The 12,643-nt window shown below is 44.2% G+C and overlaps 1 protein-coding gene across 2 annotated transcripts in view; it reads right to left on the bottom strand.

The window, feature by feature from the left end:
- The window catches only part of VPS54, a 41,656-nt gene extending 30,687 nt beyond the window's left edge, over nt 1-10,969 (bottom strand). The window contains exons 1-3 of one of the 2 annotated variants that reach the window (XR_015187812.1): nt 10,765-10,967; nt 9,556-10,671; nt 9,400-9,462 (exon numbers count right to left, since the gene is read on the bottom strand). Coding sequence is in view for 1 of the 2 variants with exons in the window: in XM_086510329.1 (XP_086366455.1) it covers nt 9,400-9,462; nt 9,556-10,572 (1,080 nt within the window). In the remaining variant the exon portion in view is untranslated. Of the gene's footprint in view, nt 1-9,399; nt 9,463-9,555 lie in introns of both variants that reach the window. The other variant, XM_086510329.1, reaches the window with a different exon arrangement.
- Between the last annotated feature and the right edge of the window lie 1,674 nt (nt 10,970-12,643).

Genomic DNA, 12,643 nt, shown 5'->3' with positions numbered 1-12,643 from the left:
ACACATCAGCAGTTTGTGACAGTGAGTCCAAATCTGAAGAAAGACGATCAAGTCGGTACAAGCCACATACTACTAGCCCCTCTTAACTTCCAAACTAGTAGCTTTATCTCAAATCAACACCTTGTGCTCATCAAATACAACTGTCATCCCACTGACAAATTGTGGTAACCAAGACGAGGCACATTAAGAACATGGGAGATGTAAATCCCCCCTCTAGTGTCTCGAATAAGCTCCATAGCCCCCTCACTGTGCCTAATCTGTCTCTGAACATAACTGAACCTTCATAATGTCTCAGATCGTCATTCAAATCACAAGAAGAAGCCATGTGCCTAATTGCACCACTCTCAATGATCCAATCTCGAGAGTCGGGGAAAGAAAAATCCCTCTCCTACCCCAAGGTAATTGATCCTATGGAATCTCTATCTGTGTAATAAAGGCAGTGAAGGGGATCGGGGAGCACCACAGACGGAGAGTGAGAGAGAGAAGGAGACACACGACACAGATATGGGTGGGGAGACTCAAAGAGTGAGCAGCCCCCTATACACTTATGCTATGTAAAAGGTATACAAGTCAGTGGGTGCCCAAACTCTGGGCGGCCGGGCAAAGCACAGACGCCTATACCCCAACAACCTCCCACTTAAAGGCGATTGAGCCTTTAAGCAAGGGAACCTAGTCTAAAGACTACAAAAGGCGAGAGAAAATTGCTCTCAACCGATGCCCACTGGCTGGCTGTGATCGTGTGCATCCGGCTGTCCTACTCCTGTGTAAGTCCATACACCACCAGACGTACCGCACACGTACTGCAAGTATGTACGCAATACCTGCATATCTCCCTCGTGCACTATGCCATCATCAGTCAACAAACGACTGACAACCCCAACTGCAAATGCTCCCACTGCAACTGCGATATCCGGTCTCAAGATCAGCATCTCATACATGAGACCACCGAATGCCGATGCAATGCTAGCGGGCCCTGCTAGCTCTACAGAGCATGCATCAACATATATAACCCTGGCAATAGGCATCTCTGACTGACAAGGCGTGTCAGCCACATGCATCTCCTGACTGTCCACAAAAGACGCATCAACCTGTCGTGCAACCTCAGAGCAAACCAGCTGCTCTAGGTGTCTGATGGAAGACATATCCTGCACAACTATATCCCCATGCTCACTATCGAGCATAGAAAGGAATGACTGCATAATCGCTGACATCTCAATCTCCTCTGCAATCATCCACTGCAAACATGACCACTCAATCTGCTGTGACTCACTAGAGCTCTCATGCTCTAACTCCGTATGCATAGACTCTTGCACAACGTCCTCCTGTCGTGACTCACTAGAGCAAGACCACTCTACCTGTCTATCCTGCATAGAAGTATCTCGCACAACTGACTCTCTGCTTTGCTCAGTCACTAGCAAAGCATGCATGTCTGACTCTGTCACCTCTCTGTGTGACTGCTCAAGTCGTGCCCCAACTGTGTGCACAACGAGCTCACTACTCTGCACTCCATGCAAAGTACCCTGCAACCCATGAGCAAAAGAGACTCGCCTGCTCTCTCGCTCTCTACCTGGCTGCATGATCACAGAGACAACACCGTCTCTCCCGTGATCCACATGCAATGGGTAACCTGTACCACTCCTGGCACCTCTCGCAATCACTAGCGAACCCAAATGCATCACAAAATCTCGCTCTCGTAGCGAAATCTGACATCCACAATCTCTAAGCTGACCAATTGAGATCAAACTCACTGTCAAATCTGGTACATAGCGCACATGTCGTAACAAGTAAGATGCACCACTCGGTAATGACAGTCTCACATCTCCTGCACCTGCTATCGCATGCACCGATCCATCGGTCAAACGTACACTGCCAAGCATCCCGCTAGAATAGCTACAAAACCATGCACGATGCGGCGTGACATGAAACATAGCATCTGCGTCTAGCAACCACTGCGAAGGGAGTGCACTATCCACATGTATAGCATCTCGTGCATAGCTCGAGGTAAAAGTGACATCCCCGTCACTAGTATACTCCGACACTACATCTGCCTCATCTGTCAAAGCAAATGAGTCCATGGCATCACTACATACATCTCTGAGACTGCCATGTCTCCTACGATGTCGCATACGACGAAAACAGCGCCGTCTAACGTGTCCAGAATGACCACAATACCAACATGTCACCTGTCGGCGTGCTCGTGAATGTACATGTCTCACACGAGTCCGTGATGACTCAGATCTATCATACATATCATGTAATCTGTGCCAGAGTGCTCTCGAAGTACTCTCATACATAACAAGAGCATATACAGATTCCGCAAGGTGCAAAGAGAGCGTAGATAGTGCCATCTCCTCTAGCTCCTGCCACTGATCGTCAGACATGTTTGAAGGTCTACCTGCATCACCACTCAATGGTCGATGCAACCCTCGTTGTGTCAATGCATCAAGCATACACTCTCTCCATGCTGCAAAGTCTGACCCATCAAACATGCACATTTCGGAGAGATCATAATCTGAGCGATCATCTGTCTCTGCCATAAGCAGAATGTAGCAAACTAGAAAGCAAAACCACCTCACCAACAACACCTGGAAACTGTCTACAAATATGGCCAGAAACACAATGTAAAACCTGTGAGACACACTCCAAAATAGAGCTCCCGCAATGTCAGTACAAGCCTCACCTGCTCTAGTATCACACTGCAATCTGTGAGCTAATCACCAAGCCCACACTGTGCGGTATCGATGCATACACACGCATAAATCTCCCACCTACAGAGAACACCGCACGCAAATGCTGAGTGCAACCTGCAATCTCTACCTAGATCGCATAAATGATACGCATAAAACTCCTGGGAAAATTTCGCCAGAGTTTCGACACACAATGGCTGTCAACACAAAATAACCATTGTCCTGCAAGCTCAATACAATGAGCAATCAATGCGCATCAAACTACACTCAACATACATACATAAGCTCTGCAAAACTATGGAAAACAATGCTCGAGATCACAAGACTCTCCCACCTGAGAGCAAACCACTGTCTCAAGCAAAGAAAGATACACAACTCCTCACTCTTGCGAGAGTGGATACAAAAACACAAAACTGTGTCCAAACTGACAAAACCTGTCAAAGTGAGAGTAAACACTCGATCACAAACTATGGCGAGAATCTGGGAAAAATCCGACAGAATTTCCCCTCAAAACTGAGCAAAAAACTCATGTACAAACTCTACCATAAACCATAACACTACTCAATGCCAATGAGTAGAAATGCCAAAATGGCTCCACATTTTCACATACAATGGCAATCCGCACTCAACGTACATCAACGGAGTGACTGCGCATAAGCAAACGCCAAAAGATTTGCAATCCGGAAACTTGATCAATACGAAAACAATGCTTTCAAGAGAGCTTACCGGCACTTGAAAGTGCTCGTCAAAATGCATGTATAATGGGCATCAACCATGCGCCATAACCATATGCAAACCATCCACAAAGACCATGAATCCAAGCACAAAATCACTGCCAAAGTATCCTGTGAAAACCAGTGAAAGAAGCTCCACCTGTGTGCTCCAAAAACCAGCGTCTCTCAAGAGACCGCTTCGGTGGTGTGTAAACGCCTCCGTACTTCGTTTCCCCAGTCTACCAAAAAACCCTCAAACCACAAGCTTAACACAAGCTGCAATTGCATCTTCAGCTCAGAATTTATACACTCAACTTCAAGCATCTCCCGTGCTTCCAAAAGTGCATCAAACTCGCACACAATGCGACAACAGAAAATCTGGAATTTCTGTATACAGTCAGTCTGAGCTGAATATCAGCAAAACGGTGAGGAATTTGCAAAAAGTTTCTTCTACAAAGCTGTAGACCACGTCGAAACGGATGGGCATAGCGGACAGAATTCTCAGATCTGCATTCTACAAGGAGAAAAACGAATCTGAAAACAGTGCTGCTGCGCACACAGTTTTAGGGCAGCACCTTCACTTACATACAATCTTCCACACTCCTTTCTGAGCTTCCACCAAAGTATACATCACTCTCAACTGAGCTCACAAGCTCCCATTGCATTCTCACAAAGCTTCCAAGCTTTCTTAATCTCTCTACCGTCGAGAGCGAGCGAGCTATCGCCTCGAAGCTCTCAAAGCCGTCGTGCTCTCCGCGGTCACCATAGCTCTGATACCAATTGAAGGGGATCGGGGAGCACCACAGACGGAGAGTGAGAGAGAGAAGGAGACACACGACACAGATATGGGTGGGGAGACTCAAAGAGTGAGCAACCCCCTATACACTTATGCTATGTATAAGGTATACAAGTCAGTGGGCGCCCAGACTCTGGGCAGCCGGGCAAGGCACAGACGCCTATACCCCAACAGGCAGGTGCTCGAGTCACTCCATCTGACTCCGCTCTCTGCAGAGAACATTTCTTCCAGTAATGATCCTTCTTACCACAATTGTTACAATCTCTGGGCATTCAAGGCTTCCCGCTCTTCATCAATCTTCGAAACGCATGGCTAACTCTGTCCAACCTGCTATTTTCCTTTCAAATCTCGTACCAAAGACTCGGTTGAATGAGAAGATCTCGATCTAACTTGGAATTTGACATGGTCCTTTAAGTCCAAAACCATCGATACTAACTCCTTCCATGTAATCGTATTCACTCCTCCCCTTGTAATCAAAGAAGAACAGAAACCCTCCTGGTCCAAAACCATTGATACTAAATCCTTCCACGTAATAGTATTCATCCCCTTGTAATCAAAGAAGAATAGAAACCCAAGTTATACGGTGATAGCTTGGACATCAAATAAATGATTCATGTCCTTCAATGCAATATTCTTCCCCATTCGAAGAATCCCCTACTGCATAGATTGCATCTTGTTGATATGAGACCTCATGGAAGCAACTTCTGCTGCATCTAAGTTCATCAACTGCATTTGTTGTAAGAGGCTTGGGCACCAAAGCGAGAAATCAATAGCAACATGTAACAAGGACAGGCACCACGTACCAACGGAAAAGAACAAACTGAACAACTTTAAGCACTTCAAATAACAAATGAACTAAAAGAGATGCATGACACGCGAGACGGGGAGAAGCGGAGTTCCACCCCAAGAGAGCACTGCCCCAAACATTGGCGCCCCTTTCGGTATTTCTTTATATTGCTTGAACTCAGTACAATGCCGGTGGTCCAATCTATGCACCTTCACGCAAAAGCATGCCAGAGAATGAGCCCTTGGCTCATATTTAAAGGCCCTTGGCCTCTCAAAAGCAGTTAAATGGAAAGCATCAAACTCTAAAAGCAACAGGTCCAAAAGCTGCCAGTGCATTTTGCGAAACACTACAGGTGTCACGTCAACATGCCAGCGCGTTTTGCGGGGCGTCGGAATAGTCATGCCACATCATAAGTCAACGAAAATTGCAGGATGGTCGAACAGTCTGCCACGTCATCTGTTGGGCCGCATGTGTGTGTGGGCTTTACTTCTAGTGACTTGGGCCCCCATCGGACGGGGTCTCATAAGTTGGTGGGAACTCCATAGTAATAGGGAATGGCCGTTTTCAGGTCTCCATTCCCCATTCCCATTCCAAGTTCCCGTTCCAAATCCCCGTTCCGTGTTTCAAATGTGAGTACCCGTAACAGGGAATGGCGTTTTGTTCCGTGTTCCCGTTCCGCGTTCCCGTTCCGGTTTCCCGTTCCTGGTAACTATGGGGAACTCCTCTTTAAAAATAGGTCACTCAGCACGACTTTGCAAGTTGGTAAAACTTCTTCTGCTACTTCTGCTTCTGCTAGGGTTTAGGCCTCTCGAACGAGATCAGCAGGTTGGCTCTGTTGGTAAAACTTCTTCTGCTACTTCTGCTTCTGCTAGGGTTTAGGCCCCTCGGCCAGGATCTGCAGGTTGGCTCTGTTCTTCACTGGCTTGACACGTCAGCAATTTGTGACACAACACACGAACAGAATCTACAATAACTGAACTTGATAAGAGAGAGAGAGATGGGAGGAGAGTCAACACGAAGCAGCCGAGTTCCACTTCCAAATGCACACCCCAAAGACTTGCGCACCTTTCGATATTTCTTTCTTTATTGCTCTGTCACAAAAGCAAAATTGCCGAGGGACTCAAACTCTGCTTCCGCGAACTTGGAATGCCAAAGCGAGTCCCCCAAGGCTCATATTTGAAGGCCCTTGGCCCAAAAGCATGAGGTATGAAAAGCTAACTTCAAAAAGCTTCTTGTCCAAAAGCAAGTGCCTAAAGGATTGTCCGTGTTTTGCATCGGTTATCCATACGCTCGTTGCCAGGTAAGCTTTAACTTCCCCAAATCACCGGCCAGTTAGTACTGAAATCCACGTCACCAACTTTAAGGGTTTCTAAGCCCTTTGTCCGTTTGTCCATCAGTGAGTAATCGCCCTTGATTACGCCTGCAAAACAGACAAAGAACAAAAACTAGCTCAGTGGGCACTGATTCTACGTACCCATGCACCAAACTACACACATCCAGCACTAGCACAAGAAACTAGTCACTGAACAGTCACATCACATCTTCATCAAGATCTCAGATACAAATCATGATCATTGTAACATATTTAGCGACCATATCCAGACCTCGCAATCTTTTCACGGATGTCTTGATCTCCTAAATCTAGTCACTATCAGATTCACATCCTTCCTCACATTTCAAGCAGACATGTCATTAACCATCCCCACAAGAGAGTATACGCACATACATGTATTCCACAAATCAATCACTTCATCGACATTGAACACTCAGATGTAAACAGTCAATCTAGCCATCTCATCTAGTATTGATGCACCTAGATCACTGTAAAGCCATCTCATCCTTTCGGAACCCTTGATACACTAAGATTAGTATCCAATCATCTCGTCCAAATAGAAGTCTTGATGCATTAGGATCACATTCCTAACTCGTTTAGCTATCACATCGAGACCTCACCAATCTCTAGCAGATGTCTAGATCATATTAATCATCAGACAAAATGTTGAAGACATTTCATCTTTTCAAATATACTCTAACAATACACGCATGAAAGCGCACATGTAAACAAATTCAATCTGGAAAATTTCCAATTCAATGTATATCATAAAATCATTCCCCATAGTACTGTCAACCTATCAATACCCCTAAAATCTCATTGTCATCTACACATCTAACCCTATGTGCATGTGGACAAGCTAACTCCTATTTCTAGGGTTTAGGACACCCTACAAAGTGTTCTGGCACCCTTGTGAGCCTGTACATAGGACATCCATGTCCACGCACTTTAGATTAGTTACATACCCTCTGATTGCACATGAGCATAACCAATGTCTTGCATGTAAGCATTGGGAAGTGTTCCCATACATCTGCATTGGTGCCCAGCCTAGGTTTTATCTGCATGTGAAGCACCTCTTATATGTGAGTTTATTACCTCATTAATAATTGACATTTTTAGAAATCGTGGGATTTTTATTGACATTGTCCGACCCAGCTTTAATCCTATATACAAGTGACCCTAGGGGTCACTTCTCAAGCATGAGTCACTACCCTCAGTACCAGCACCAGATACCCATAGTACCTCAGCATCTTTGGCCTTTTTGCACCAAATCAAGCCACCAGCACCAACGTTTTTAGTTGTCAACCAGCCATAACCTCACCGTATCGTCCCATGAGTACCAATGTTTTTAGTTTTCAGCCCAAGACAGTAGATCGGCCAGAGTTTTCAGATTCAGCCCTAGCCTCATCGCCAGATCTCAATCCCAAGCCAGATCAGCCAGCGTTTTCAGATTTCAGCCCTAGCCTCATTGTCAGAACGCAGTCCCAAGCCAGATCAGCCAGTGTTTCAAGATTTTAGCCCTAGCCTCATCATCAGATCGCAAATTGCTTTTAGGGGCCTAGGGACGTTAAATATGAATTGTGGGCTCTCTCTCTCTGTGATATTCTACCCGTGAGAGGTACAGAGCAGAGCCACAGGTGTTGGACCTCATTGAAACACTATAAAGAAATATCGAAAGGAACACCACAGCTTGGGACCAGACTCCAGTGCACTTTAGGGTCAGAACTACGCCACTCGTGTCTCGTGTGAAGTCTCTCTTTCAATTCAATTGTTTGCAGTGCTTAAAAGTTTGTTTAGTTTGTTCTTTTTTGTTTGACCCTAGTGCCCATCCCGTTAAAGTGGTATCAAAGCTTCAGGCGTGTGCTTTTCTGAGAGAATACTAATCTCTCAAGAGCAAACAGAGCAAGATGGCGCTTCAAAATCTACATAATTTTTTTTCCCTTTTCTCGCGAGAAAATCGGACCTACATGAACCTACAGATGAAAGCTATGGAATTGGATAAAGAAGAAACGACAAGAGGAAGAGGAGATGAATGAGGAGGAGTTCGTTTTGCCCTAAAAAGCACAAAAAAATATTCTTTTTTGTGTTTTTCTGTTTTGCAGATACCTCTAAAATTCTCTTCAAAGGTTGAGAATTTGGATATGCAACAGAAGACCTCTCGACAACCCCTACACATCGACGTGAACAAATTTTGATTCCGACAATTTTTGCAAAATTAGGGTTTTTATCAACAAATTAGGGTTTTTGCAAAAAATTTGAACATTATGTAATTGTTGGAAGCTATTGTTATTTGTGTGCAGATAACAGATGAAAGAAGCGAGGAACATGCATCTAAAAGCATTGGGAGCATAAAGCTAGACATCCACTCTAATGACGAGAACCATTTACTTGAAATTTTGTTTGAAATTTGATTGAAATGGATGTTATCTGTTTTGAACTTGTCTTGGTGCCAATTTGGGATGTTGGTTTCAATACTTTTTGAAAAATCTTTGGATACTCATCGCTCACGCTTTCTTGGGAGGAGTATTCAAGAGGAAATTGTGATTTAAAAGTTGTGCTTTACTCATGGCTCAAGCTTTCCTAGCTTGATAATGTCTTAATATCTCATGGCTTGGGCTTTCTTGTGAGGAGTATTCAAAAAAGTACATCTATGCATGAGCATCACATCAATGATCACCTTTGTAATATCACCGCTTTGGTTATAAGAAAAGCAAACACTCACCTGCCGAATCAACTAGCCTCAAAAATGGATAGCCGCACGACCTATACCCAGCCATCACGAGGCCCCAACGAGCGCAAAAGAATTGAATACCCCAAATGTTTCTCTCTTTGCCTTGTATCAAATTTGCAGTCCATAACTTGTCTCGGTGCAAGCCAATAGACAGAGGAGAAGAATTAGGAAAAACAAAATGTACAAGCTCCCGCTGGGCTGCCACTGGAATTGCCATACATGTTACATGATATAGCACAGACGAAATATGTAGAGATGACATATTGGTGCAGATGCAATCTAACAGTGAAGAATGGTGAAATAATATTAACCTCCACTCACATTCAAGATAAACAAATTTTGTTGTGATTACCAATAGGTTTTGCAATACATCAATTACGTCCAATGCACCTCCACAATCTGCAGCGGCTACTAGCTGCACACAGAAATAGACCGCAAATAAACTTTGGTCGAGCAACTTCCACAGCATGCAAGTCATATTTAACACAAGACTTCATAAAACACTCACCAATGGAAGATCACCAAGAGCTTGATTTACATATGACATAAGATTGAGCTTTCGATGCAGTGTAAGCAACATTTCACGTTGCTGATTCAACTTTTGAACATGCTGAGCAGATTCTACGACATGAATTTCAGAGAGCTCTACCACAGCTTTTAACTCTTTAATCTGTGCACAAGCTTGAACTATCTCACTGTTCAAGCCTTCGAGCTGCCCTTGTGCTTCGTAGAAAGACTCTGACCGAGCTTCAATTTCCCTAACAAGATGTACCTCGATGATATCTAGATAATGAGAAAGCTTTTCTTGCAGCATCATATTCTGTGGTATTGAGGAATAGGGACATGCTACCTGGAAAGTTGAGCCATCTTCCAAGGCAAAATCCTCCTTAAAATATAAAGAGGGAATTTCACGAAGGCATGCAACAAGCCCCTCCCCTTGAGCAAGCCCTTCCCCACTCAGAGAATCATTAATGCTAGCCCCACTGTCCTGATTAGAAGTTTTCTCCCAATTAGAATGCTCTCTCACATCTGCAAACCGCCCATAGGCATCTGAGATTGCATCTAAATACGGCTGAAAATCAGCTTTGCTACTATCAGGGATGGGCTTTCCTGGCATGGATGTTATGTTTTCTGGGATGTCACTCGCAGACGAGGGAAAAAACCATCCTCCCCATGAAGCATCAGACCCATAAACACCAGTTTTTCCCAAATGTGGATTATTTAGAATCGAAGCAAGACTTTGTCCAGCACTGTAGACTTCTGGGTCAAGATCCGCATTCCATCTCCTGTCTGAAAAAGACGTATTGGCCAAATCTGCTCCATAATTCCTGCTAGAAGCGGTAGGGGTACCCACATCAGCACTGTAGCTTCTGCCAGAGGAGGATGGGGTTGCCAAATCTGCACTCTGCCTTCTGCTCGAAATTGATGAAGTAGTGCCCAACTGGCTGTCTACAGAGGGCCTTGCAGGAGAATCAAAGGCCGTGGAAGAAGGCAGTCTCCTACTTGAAGGGAGAGCGGCATCCATGGTAAATTAAAACTTTTACGTACATGGATTAGAAGATCGGGAGGGTGTGTGCAGGTAAGAGCCTAGGCGCCATCGCTCGGATGGCCACTGAAGGTTTACCTGCCAAAGCATAAGGAGAGCTGCCCACTAAAGCTACTGCCCAAACAGATCGTACCCAATAAGACTCCACAGTCAAGCTTCCTGATCTCTTACCGGAAATGTACATGGAACTGCGAAAACGGAAGATCGAGCTGAACGAGCCAGGAAACCGAAGGGGTCGAGAGCCTTCTCATTTCAAAAAACGCCATATGCCATGGCAACAACGAGTCGAAGCTCGGGACATTGATCGAATTCTTACTTTGATTCTTTTACGTTTAGAAATAGTACGATTCTCAAAACATCCAATAGACAAAGGCAAAAACTAGATCTGCAGGGGTGGAGAAGCACATGAATCAGTTACAAATATATACTTTTATAGTGGCAAATTGGTGAATGTGGTCTTTAAGGGTGTCAACCTCAAGAAATGAACCTAGAAGCAAGGATGTCAAACTCTATAAGCAAATCAACAACTCAATGACCCGAAAGTTTGCATGTGTCCTATCTGACCGGTCTCAGACATCATGCTATTCTAATGACTAGATAGACACGAAACTTTAGGGGAAGTGGAATGAGCTAGACTAATTCAGACAACTATTCCAGATTGGTACTTAAAAGTAAAGATGTCAGAATCAGAGATTTGATGATTATTGGAAACAAGACTCGAATTGAATTGGAAAACACCATAACTGGAAAGTGAAGTACTGGAACTAAAAGACAAGACAAAGAGAACTGAGACTGAAACTGAAATTGTATTTCAGATATATAGAGTACACTGGGCATTTGATATTCCACAAGTTGGGTTTATCATAAAAGAAGGGAAAGAGCTCACCAAAATAATTACAAGAGCACAAGTAGCTATGGACACAAACTAGCGTAGATTTTAAAGAGTCAAAAGCTGTACAAAATGAATAATGGGTCCTATTTATAGGTTGTTGGAATGACTGACTGTGCACCGTCAATTATTGCGATAACTCACTGGTTACTGCTTTTAGGAACTTCCTTCATCCGCCAATCCACCTTGGAGTTGGTTGCCGCCTTCTACATTCCTCCTCTCCTTTCTTGAATTTTGGTATATACCAAAATTTCGAGTAGACGACCTCCAGTCTTTCCAATTGCCTAGTGATGAGGTTAATAAGGTTTTTCAGTTGCTTGTTGTTTGGATCAATAAGGTTTCTTCGTTGCTTGTTGCCTCTTTTGTATTTGAACAGTCAACTCTCCTATGTCCAAATAGGACTCCAAAGGTGCCGGTTGTAGACCATCCTTGTCTTGTACCATGCAACTTCAGCTTCTTTTATCGCCTCCTTGTCAGCACCCTCCACCTGTACAATATTGAATTTCCTCACCATGTCTGTCCATCGAACCTTCTTCTTGCCAAGTGCCTTTTTCCTCTTAGATGGTGCCTAGGATGCTTCAAGAGTAGTGGTTCCAACATTTCCCTTTTGAATCAATCTAAACAATGCCTCTGGTGGTCCTTTCTCACCGTTGTCATTTCAACTTCATAGGGTGTCAGTGAATCCCAAGTCTTTGTGTCGACATCATATAGGGTAGACTCTTGTCAGACGAGTTCTGACCAACTTGTGACAATAAGAGGCCGTATGCATCCATCCCTGAGGCAGTGGCTGGTTACATTTGATGCGAGCTTCAAACAAAATCTAGGTCAACCAGAGCACCTGATTTGTAATACAAATGAGCCTTTTGATCTGAATTTTCCATTGGTCCATTAACAACTGAAATCTACATAACTCCGCCTTAAGCAATGGCCACAGTCTTGTTCTCTGCATCTTGTACTACTCGATTCCATGCCAGCCATTCTGCAATTGTCTCTTCATACCATGTTTGGAGTCCATCCGCTATTTCCAGATATTTCTTTTGATCTACTGGCTCCGTGTACGGTGAAAAAAGAGATGGGAAGAACCGAGGCAGACCAGCTTCCTTAACTGGAATGGCAGATAGCAAAGCTGGAGAGTCGGGAAAAATTTCTAAGAAGTTTAGC

The sequence above is a fragment of the Adiantum capillus-veneris genome, chromosome 4 (assembly GCF_014529385.1).
Source record: "Adiantum capillus-veneris isolate H3 chromosome 4, ASM1452938v2, whole genome shotgun sequence".
Lineage (NCBI taxonomy): Eukaryota > Viridiplantae > Streptophyta > Polypodiopsida > Polypodiales > Pteridaceae > Adiantum > Adiantum capillus-veneris.
The sequence above is the reverse complement of the archived record's forward strand: the minus strand, read 5'-3'. Positions and strand labels throughout refer to the sequence as shown.